At 46.0% G+C, this 11124-nt stretch overlaps 1 protein-coding gene and 1 pseudogene across 4 annotated transcripts; both read right to left on the bottom strand.

Annotated features, from left to right (window-relative positions):
• Positions 1 to 1947: 1947 nt before the first annotated feature.
• On the bottom strand, positions 1948 to 3188 carry LOC119305370 (annotated as a pseudogene).
• Positions 3189 to 4800: 1612 nt separating this feature from the next.
• On the bottom strand, positions 4801 to 8417 carry LOC119308237 (pentatricopeptide repeat-containing protein At1g22960, mitochondrial-like). 4 transcript variants are annotated; one of them, XR_005149940.1, is made up of 3 exons: positions 6140 to 8417; positions 5971 to 6045; positions 4801 to 5420 (listed from the first exon to the last, which is right to left on the bottom strand). XR_005149940.1 is itself a non-coding variant. In XM_037584360.1 (2 exons), exon 1 carries the CDS (start codon positions 8319 to 8321, stop codon positions 6189 to 6191), a length of 2133 nt encoding a protein of 710 aa, XP_037440257.1. In that variant the 5' UTR covers positions 8322 to 8417; the 3' UTR covers positions 5671 to 6045; positions 6140 to 6188. The 4 variants fall into 4 exon arrangements, 2 of the variants coding, with proteins under 2 accessions (XP_037440257.1, XP_037440256.1); XR_005149939.1 differs by having other exon boundaries at positions 4805 to 5420; positions 5971 to 6042; XM_037584360.1 differs by lacking the exon at positions 4801 to 5420 and having other exon boundaries at positions 5671 to 6045.
• Positions 8418 to 11124: the final 2707 nt, after the last annotated feature.

Raw genomic sequence — 11124 nt, 5'->3', positions numbered from 1 at the left:
TCAACAGATGATAGATCATACTTCACTTGCTCACTTCAAGCTATTGTTCTCCAGTACATTGAAATTACAATATGTGAAACCTTGTTGCTTGTTTTTTAGATAACATACTCTGGATATTTTATGAATCACAAGTCATAAGAAATAATGAATATAATAAGAGTGCATGTAATGCTACCTCTTGCAGATAACATTGATGGCAGAATTTTAAAAATCTGACAAAAGAATGGAACTCTGGACAATCTCGAGTTATGTTCTAGATAAAATCATGAAGAGCACGACAATTTTCCTTTTCTTAGAGAACATACCATATGAGAAAATCATGAAGGCCCATCAGGATTTATTAATTGCATAAGATGGATTCCAGTTTTCATTGCAACCAACGAACATGTGATTTCATATCACTGTAAGGAACAAAACATGCAGCACCTTAGTGTTCTAACATCATGATTAACATTCATCAGAAACACAACCTTACAATGAGATTCATGGTCTTCACGACAAGGAAAAAACAAGTCATCCTGAGCGACAAAATCTGAACTCCTCTTTATTCCCCCCCATAAATAAACCTCCTGATAAGTATAACCAAACAAGATACTACAAAAATTCATCATTAAGATATAGTAAGTCGCTTCTTTCTTTGTTCACCATGTTAACCAAATATCAGAGTAAATTATTTCAATATTTGTCTGCCTAAAGTATCTGGATGCAAATACTTCATTTACTGCAAACATTTCATTTGCTAAAGGATAAAATCATGTTTCGAGTCATGTATTAAAAAAGCAGCCCGCTTGCTCGTAATGCTTATGCAACAATAACCATGTACCCCTGATGTCTTCCTGTTCAATGAAATGAAACGCAAAGTCTCTTGCGTTTTCTCGAAAAACAATAACCATGCATGTGATTCAGCTTTTAAGTCAATGAGAAATTCTAAACAAACAGGAGATAAACAAAAATAATTTTAATAAACCAATGAATGCTTTTTTTTAAACAACACCTATAAAAAGTACTCCCTCTGTAAACTAATATAAGAGCGTTCTAAACGCTCTTATATTAGTTTACAGAGGGGGTAGTTGCATGGTAAAAGATTACCAGTATTTGAAACCTCATGGAAATTTCTTGTGTGTAAAGCAGAGGCAAAGAAACACTGAAGTGCACATAGATGATGGCACAAATTCTGAACATAAACTATTAAAGGGTTTCTGCCTGCAAAATTAAATTACTAACTCAATCCCAACTTTTGGGATAAATTTGGCATTAGTGATTCACCCTGGAAAATTAGTCCATAGTATTTCCATGTGCACACCCAAAATTTTATTTCTGCCATGCACTAGGCTACAAGACTCATGTGCCATATGAAATACAGAACTCAATCAAGTAGCCTGCAATCGTACTACATACATATATCGAAAGCCAACATAATAAAAACATAATCCCAATAAAGAAGTTAACTGAATTTTGATGGAAACCAAATTCACAATAGCATAAACAGCATTCATGTACTCAATACTTGTTTTCTTTAGGGAACACAAAATAGACATACAGAGTGTTCCAAACAAATGATTTAATGAAGGCTTAGAGATGCAATTCAACAACAGAGTAAATAAATCAAAGGGCCTGCCACATGCAGCGGCCTGCATGCTATGCGACCTGCTTGTGGAATGCTTGTTTGCTAGCCGAAGCTGGCATGAGGTCATATCCTAGGTATGATCTTCGATGGTGCAAACAAGACTTGGGAGACTTAATAAACAAGATAAAATCTGAGGGCAGGAACTGTGTTTCTGCGGGTGTGGTAGCATTATGCTTCATCTTTACAGAGGTTAATCCAGCTTGTACTGCAGCAGCATGCGTGTGTTGTGGCCTAGTCCAAGGAATATATATAAACTCTCTTCTTCCATCAATGCATCGAGACGCGTAACTTTTGTGTTTCCTTGAGAAACAAAATATCAAGCAGGGAAGATTACGACAACCTGAGTGGATTAGAAACTTGAGTGAACTATGTGCAGTATGCACTACTAGTGAATTAGTGTGGCATGAGTAAGATATATGAAGTACCAAATGTTCATATGAATGTTAAAGGCTCCATGATTCTGAATTCCGACATGTCACTTGCATACACTGCCACATTGTTTTTTTTTTCGAGAAAACGCAAGAGACTTTGCGTTTCATTTCATTGAACAGGAAGACATCAGGGGTACAACCTCCAGAAGGGAGGGACACACACACACACACACACACAAATACACAACCGTCCTCACCAAGCGACTACAACTAGGTGAGGAGGTGCCCTCAACTATAGACACGCAACGACATTAGGCCTCGCCCAGCAGGGCAGCGTCACTGCCATTGCCAGACAGCTCCAGGGACGATTAAAGCTCCAGGACTGCCCAGGCCAACGTACCTCTCACCCATGTGCCTAGAGAGTCGGCGGGTGAAGGGCAGGGCTCAACAGGAGCTGGCATACATTGCGATCCGCTCCCTGTGTAGCAGTCTACGCCAGAGCGATGCATCACCAGCCTCCATCTGCCGCATCAAACTCCACTTGCAGCCAAAGCAGCGCCTACAAGAAGGGAACGGCGCTGAGACGCCGCCGCTGCCCGGTCCGGGAGGCCGGACCTGGGATTTCTCCCGGTGCTCGAGGAGGAGATCTGGTCAGGGTCATGCCAACGCCTCCAAGGAGGTGACGGCACCCTCGGGCGTCGCCGTTGACAGCGCAGGCCGTCGCCGCGCGGGGATTTCGCCCCGACCCATGAACAGGGACCTCAGATGCAATGGCAGACCGGACTTGGAGAAGAACGCCGGAGAAGACCAGCACACATGGAGGGATGCCTAGGAACGTTGTAGTCACAGGAGGAGCACCGACCGGCGCAGCGCCAGCAGGCCGGCCACCGCCGGGAGCGCGACGAGCAGGCGACAACAGCCACCTGCACCGCGCCGCCGCCGCGCCGGCCCGCAGCCTCCACCGCCAGGAACCGCCGGGGCACAGCAGAGCAGCAGCCGTCAAGGACTGCCGCGCGCGTGCTCACCCGCCCAGCGGCTACCACCGACGGCAGCCGGGAGGGGTGGAAGGAGGGGGACGGGTGGGTTGGGGCAGAAACGCGCAGCCCAGATCTGGGCGCCCTCATCTCTGCAGCTCGCAGCAGCGGCCGGCCGCTGCCACAGCAGCGCCACCGCGCATGCGTTCCACACCATCACGGCCTCCCCTGAGCGCAGACGACCGCCTGCCTCGCCACCGCGCGCTCCCGCCGCTCCAGCGCACAAACAGCAGCGCGCGAGCCCACGGACAAGGGCCCCGCCGCCGCCGTCCACCGGCGAGGGCTACGCCCGCCGGTATCCTCCAGCGACGGCGAGGGGAGGGAGGGGAGGAGGGGAGTTTGAGGTGGCGGCTAGGGTTTCGCCACCCGAGTCGCCCCCTGGGAGCGACGCGGGGGCCGGGGAGTTGTGGTTCTCTTCTTCTGCCACATTGTTTTTATTAGGTGAACCCTAAGCAGAGGAACATTGCAAAACTTTAAGGATAAAACTCAGAAAAGAACTTTGGATTTTTTTTCATACACAAAGTTAGTTGTTTATTATCGTGTATCAAATATAAGCAATGTTAGAGTGTAGCAAATATAAGCAATGTTAGAGTGTAGCGTATAGGCCTATGAGTTCTACTACCCTAGTTTGCCCATGGGGCACACTCCCAAACGTACTACCCTTCTCCTGTTTAACAACGGACAACGAACAAGTGGGCATTTTGCCCATAACTCTTCTCCCGTTTTGCTATCGTATACCAAATATAAGCAATGTTAGAGTGTCATGTATAGTCCCATGAGTTCTACTACCCTAGTTTGCCCATGAGGCACACTCGCAAATGTACTACTCTTCTCCTGTTTAACAACGAACAAGTGGGCATTTTGCCCATAACTCTTCTCAAGCAAATATGTATATATATATATCTCCTCTAACAACGAGCAAGTGGGCATTTTTCCTATAACTCTTCTCCCGTTTACTTTAATAAAAGATTTATTATTTGTTCAAGACGATGTAAACACATAATTCAAAAATTGTAATGTAGCCAAGATCAAGTACAAACTGAAAATACTCCCTCTGGTTGGGTTTACAAGTCGGACACGGGTTTTTCGGTCTTCGATTTGACTAATAGAACATGTATAATATACCACACAAATTATATGGTTAGAAATTACATCTGACAACTAACTAATCTAAAGATATATCTTTTATAGAATATAATACATGCTTTCATAGTCAAATTGATGACCTAAAAACCCATGCCCGGCTTATAAACCCAACCGGAGGGCGTAGTTGGCCTAAGAAAAAGCATCTGTTTATATTGTCAAAAATGCTCTTATATTATGGGGCGGAGGGAGTAGTTAATATCGACATATGCAACCATGACATAATTACTGCCCTTCCAAAATGACTATGCAGTAATTCATCAAACCATAACATATCGGACAAGGTGCCTAAACTTCACAAATGGAAAGGTACTGGACATTAAAATTCAAACATGCATAGGTTGGATAATATCTTTGTGTATCAACCATGAATTTGGTCCCTTCAGAATAGCCATAGGAAAGTACCGCAAATCATTTTTTCAGAATTACTTCGGAAGAAACAGAACAGGAGGAAAATAAATCAGATGGTCCAGATATCAGAATTCACTGGATCAGCTTACTAATAAACATAGATGACCCCAGGCTTATGCACATGATTATCATCCTAATCTCGTGGAACGTTTCTAGGAGTAGAAGTTGGATGGAATTTGACCATTCGAAGAGTCGCCAAAAGACATACTGTAGGTGAATTAAACAGGTTTGCACTGCAAATCTAAGCTCTCTTTTTTAGAGAACATGCAGTAGGCCTGCGTGACATTATATTAGGATAGGAAACAACACTTACAACTTTGCCCCAAACCAAGCAACAAACTGCCGAATTTGGATTGAATCAAGCCACAGGAAGAAAGGCAAGCCACAGGAAGAAACGGTAAAAGAAAGAGAAAAAAAAACAGACCGTATGGAAGCATGGCTAGCTAGGGAAGGCTAAATAATTTCTGCTAAACCACCACGAACAAGCAGCCTTTCTCATCTCGCTATAGCCAGCCTCACATCACCTAGCGCATTATAGTCTTTGACTGTCCTCACTAGCTGCTTAACAGGCTAGGCTTTTTCACTGGAAACCATATCAAAAAAAAATCCAAATTGTCCAGGCTATCAACAGGACAAAGGCGTTGAATCCCCTCATGTTTCTCAATCCACCAAGGACCGAATTCACACCCTAGCGTTGGAGTGCAGGCTTGTAGACCTCTCCAGGCAGCAATTCCTCCACAACCGGTCAAAAGGTGATCGGTGGTTTCACAGTGTAATGAGCAGAATGCAGTTGTCGTAGGTCGGCAGTCCCCTCCTGCCAAGCCGCTCCACAATCTAGCAGCAGTATAGAAAAGCTATGCAATGACTTTAGAGCACAAATAAATGAAACAAAAAATGCTAATGTGGTTCGCTCAATTAAAGGGCCGTTGCACTGCAGTTTAATCTCATAAATAGACGTTTTTTGGCTGATACCGGTTGAGAGTTGAGACAAAAATTCCCCTCCACCCACCATACTAATCATTGAGAAGAAAATCCATTAAATGATCCAAAGAATGGGAACAATGTTACATATCTGACAAGTCAATGTGTGTGCCAGATGACTATGGCAAAATTGACCGTGAATCTGTGGTACAAGGATTATTCGTTTTACAAAATTCTTGGTAGTATCTTACCAAGACAAAGCCTATATGTTATTGTTGAAGCTCGGCCCAAAAGGTCCATAGCCATTCACTTTTGAGATAGTAGATACTGGGGAGGCATGGTCAAAAGATTTCCATTATGCCTTATCGAAAGAAAAGAAAAAACAATGGAGGTTGTTTCTCCATGACCATAAGCATATGACCAGGAGGAAATTGTGAGGAAGTTCACACAGCAAGAGAAGGACCTGTTTGTGTTATCTGTCTGGAAATCACAAAGCTCCTTTATCCAGAGTGTCACCCCAAATTCCATCTGTCATCTGCTGATTGAAAGCAAAATCAAAATATGCTGGAAGAAATTACCATCGTTAAAAAAACTACTGATTAAGAGAATATGTATATAGGGATAATTCTTACAGAGTTTTCCACCAAGCAAGGCTAAGACGATCCTTTCTTGAAGACCATCCTATGCACCCAAAACAACATTCTCCAAGTACTGAATTGTGTCGTGCATGTGATCTTCGCCAAATCCCTTAAACAAGGCATTATGTGTACAATGGTCTGGATGAATACCTTTCTGATGCATTTCGCAGTACAACCTTACAGCCTCCACCCAGTTACCTTTTTTACAGTTCCCGTCTATCAACAAAGTGTATGTGTATTTGTTTGGCAACAATCCTCTCTCCAGCATCTCATGAAAATATTGATAAGCCAATTCAGTTCTCCCTATCCGGCATAGTGCATTCATGAGCACATTATATGTTACTTCATTAGGTTCCACTCCTTCCTCCAGCATCTTCCGGAACCAGCCATATGCTGAATCAAGATCTCCCACCCTACAGTATGTGTGAATAAAAATGGTATAGGTCACAGCCGAGGGTGACAAACCACTTGCAACCATGCCACGAAAAATATTATTTGCTTTCCTTAGAAGCCCCCGCTTACAATGTGCATGAATCAAGCAAGTGTATGTGACACAGTCAAGTTGTAAACCATCACTGACCATCTTCATCCACAACACATAGGCATCTTTCAGGCTACCAGCCTTGCACAGTCCATCAATAAGAATATTATATGTAACTGTATCGGAAGAAATTCCACTCGGCATCATCTCCTCCCTCAACTGAAAAGCATCGGAAATAGCACCTAGAGTCAGCTCTGCTGAAATCCTTGTGTTGTAAGCAAAGCAGTCTGGCTTTAAACCCTTACTCAGCATTTCATCAAAGAACACCCTTACCATAGCAATGTTCTTGACCTTACATGACCCATTCATAAGAATAGTATATGTACAAACATCAGGCAGGCAGCACTCTGCTCTCATCTCCTCCTTGAATCTCATAGCCCCCCCTAAATTACCTAATCTACAATAGCCATCTATAAGGATGTTATATGTCATAACTGTTGGTGCTAGCCCTGCACGTCTCAAATCACCAAGCAACCAAAGTGCCTGCTTCAAATTACATGACTTACAATGTCCATTTATCAAGGAATTGTAAGTAATCAAATCTGGCTGCAACCCCATTGCCCTCATTTCCAGAAATTTCAACTCTGCCGCCTCCACGTTCCCTCTTTTAAATAACCCATGAATGAATGTATTGTATGTCACCACCGTTGGCACAATGCCATCATTCTGCATCTCCTGCTGCAAAGCATCAGCCTTTTCAACAAAACCCCTTGCTAACAACCCACTGATAAGTGGATTGTATGTGAAGGCTGACGCTTGTTTGGACAACCGCATTCTGTCAACCAGTTGAGCCGCCTTGTCCAGCTCACCGTTCCTGGCCAGCCCACTGATCACCACATTATAGGTGACATCATTCGGCAAGCACCCAGCAACTTGGGCCTCCATATCCTTGAGCAGCATGACAGCCTGATCGATCCTCCCTGCCTTACAAAAAGAATCCAGCAATGTATTGTATGTGACAATGGATGGCTCAACCCCAAGCTGAAGCATATCTGAATACACAGCACGCATGTCGTCCCACATGGCCGCGTCGCACAGCACAGAGAGCACGCAGTTGCACACCTTGACATAAGGGGCGACACCTTGACGCGCCATCTCTTGGAAGGCGGAAAGGCATTGCGTCGAACAGCTGGTGGGCGCAGGGTCCTGAGCTTGGCATTCGGGCACAAACTTGGTGGACATGCGTAAGAGGAAGTTGAGGAGGTGGTGGGAGGAGGGGGACAGGGGATACGTGAGGAGGAGAGAGATGAGGGGAAGGAGAAGGCCAGCCTGGATAGCGCGGAGGGAGACGGGATAAGCGGAGCGGTTGCTCCTGGCCTCAGCGAGCGGGACAAGGACGGCGGCGAATGCGGAGGCGGAGCGGGGGAAACCGTGCGGGGTGCCCTCCGCCCACCGGAACAGCTGGCGAGCGAGGCCAGGGAGGCCGCGGAGCGCGCCGTGGACGTCTCCCGTGGCGAGAACCTGGCGGAGCGGATCCGGCGGAGGGGGATCGGAAGTAAGTAGTGAGGCGAATGGGTTGTCGTCGTGATACGGGGGAGGGATAAGCGCCGGCGATGAGGAGGGGAGGCGGAGGCTGCAGATAGCAGCTACGGCGGCAGGAGCTTGGGATTTACAGGGACGGGTGGGGAATAGCATGGATTAATGTTCGAATCCTCCCCGGCGGCGCCTCGCCATGAATGGCTGCGGCGGCGGCGGCGGCGGCGGAAAGGAGGAGTTCGATGCGGTCTGAAAGATGGCTGCGTGGCCCTCTCTTTTGCATACGAGTTTAGGAGGCTACGGCCGTGATAATTTGATTTCATATGGGCTCTTCCGAAAAAGAGATAGCATTAGGGAAATTCCATTTTGAGTACCGGGGTGCTTTATGCACCGGCTCAAAAATCGAACTAGAATTTCATCTGGGTTGATGTCTGAACCTGCGAATTTCACACAAAAATAGGTTTTTGCGGGTGTTCTATAGAAAAATGTGCATGGTGGCTATATTTGACCCTCTCATTTTTATTTTTATTTTGCCAATCAACAGCTTATTTGTATCGTATGTACCTTTTTTGGGGCAACGATGAGCAGCTTCATTAGCTTTTCTACATATAAACTATAGTTCACAGCTAGTAAACCCTATACTTTTTGCTTGTTTGGCGCAACGATGAGCAACTTCATTAGCTTTCTAGATACAAACTATAGTTCACAGCTAGCAAACTCTCTGTTCGCATGTTTTTCTTTCTCAATCTATAAATGTATATATTGAGGATTTGAATTTTGGTGTCTACGCTTCCTCGCCTAATATACTTACTAAAAAGATATTATTTTTTTTGAAAGGATGCTTAGACTTTGAAAGGATTGTTAGGTAGGAGGAAACATTTTTCAACACAAATGATTTGTTCAAAGGGCAATCTTTATAGGGATTTGTGCGTGGAAGACGGGGAGGTGCACTATCATCATCGGATTCATTAATATCACTGAAGACCTTTAGCAAAATTCACATTAAAATTTATTTGAAAATGTCCTTACTCTTTTGCTAAGTGCACACACCACTTGGCCTTTATAAAATAACCCACACAAGCTATCCTTTCACTTAGAGCGTCTTCAACGGCAAGTGTTAAAAAAGCTCCCCCATATGTCTGCGGACAGCACAAGGTTGATCCCCGTTTCTCCTCACCTCCTATGGCATAGGCCATCTTGATAGGAAAAAGACATACTAATACATAGGAGATAGAGTTCATTCAACAAATATCATATGACATAGAGATCATACAACATAGCAGGACAAAGGACAACAACTTTATCGGCGTTTCCCAAAGCACAAGTGAATGTTGAGGGCAATGTGGGGGTTGTCGGAGTCCTCGTCTTCCTTCTCATATAGTCCTGTGAGAGCTCAGGCGATGGTCTTGTTCGTTGGTGGGGAGGGCGAAGCCCCTCCCGGAGTGCCTTCACGTTCCTCCGATGGCGCAACGGGCAACAAACTCCTACATGGTCAAGGACTAATGCAGGATGTCGCGGACCACCTCTTCCGAAGAGGATGATTGTTCGATCACCGCCGAGGAGGATGTGTCACGCAAGCTGGATCAGCTAGCGTTGGGGCGGTGGGGACATTGCTCGGCTACTTGAGCTGCTTTGGGGTGGCGGGTGATGGGGGCCAAGACCCGGGGGTAGCTAACCAAGATGGATCAGGCGAATGAATGGGACAGAGCCTGGAGGGGCCCAACAAGGACGGAGCCGGCCTTGTGCAAATTTACTCTCCAAAACAAGGAGGTTGGCAGCCTAGATGGCATCTCCCCCTGTAAAACCCTAACCTCTCCAGTCTACATAAGTGGAGGTTGGGGAGCCCCTAGGGCATCAGATCTAAACTCATCTAGAAAAGAACAACTCTCGATAGTAACCATCATCGTCGTCATTGTAATCCCTCACATGAGGAACCCTCATGTGGGCGTACCCAAGTTGAGCTACCTGGGTGCACAAGACACCGGGTGAAAGATGTTTTCTTTATAAGTTTCATGCAAAATATAGTGTGTGACACCCCATCTGATGTAGGGTGGAACCTTAGGGGCCGATCTTTCATGATTTGGAGGGGGATTCCCGAAGAACATGATGAACACACAAGGGAAAACATGAGGGGAAACGAGAGGAAACACTCAAATCAGCGAGAAACGGTCACACATGTGCTAGATCCATGAACACAAAGAGAGATACATGATTCAGATCCAACAAAGGGGGATACAAAGGGCACTAGTTCATCTCCTAGAAGGAGGCCTTGAATCCACTAGGGGATCTTCCTTCAAGAGGGGGTCTTGAATCCACCTGGGGAATCTACTCCTAGGAGGCCTTGGTCTCCAAGGGAGTAGGTATCAAGTGGATGAGCAGAGCTCTGTCTCTAGTATGAGCTATCACAATGCTAACCCTAGAAAAGTAGAGGTGGAGGCATATATGTAGGCTAGGGGGACGAATGGGTACATGGGCCTCGGCCCAACATCATGCGCGCACGCACTGTCCGGATGATCCAGATGTTGGTCTGGATGATACGGGTTTCGGTGGTCCGGATGATTCAGGACGGTGTCTGGATGATCCGGACGTGTCATGGAGGTTGCTGGCTGTCCGGATGTCCGTGTCCTGGTCCGGACGTCCGGGCTCGTCCGGATGATCCGGCTTCGGCGAGCTGGCTTCGGGTGTCTTCGGGCACATTTGCCGGATCATCTGGGGCGGGGTCCGGATCGTCCGGACGCCGGTCCGGATCATCCGGGCAACTCCAGTTTTGCCCTTTCTCTTCTCCGTCTTCGCGTTTGACTTCCTCCTTCGATCCGCCTTGCTCCTTAGCTTCTCCATAGCTAACTCCTTGGTACCTGAGTATGCAAAGTGTCTTTCTTTGAGGTAGTAGCCATGTCTCATGTGTTTTAAAGAGGAATTGCGAGGAGAGATGTTACTCGGTTTCGAGAGCTCTTGCCCGAGC

Source organism: Triticum dicoccoides, chromosome 5B (genome assembly GCF_002162155.2).
Source record: "Triticum dicoccoides isolate Atlit2015 ecotype Zavitan chromosome 5B, WEW_v2.0, whole genome shotgun sequence".
Taxonomy (NCBI): domain Eukaryota; kingdom Viridiplantae; phylum Streptophyta; class Magnoliopsida; order Poales; family Poaceae; genus Triticum; species Triticum dicoccoides.
The sequence above is the reverse complement of the archived record's forward strand: the minus strand, read 5'-3'. Positions and strand labels throughout refer to the sequence as shown.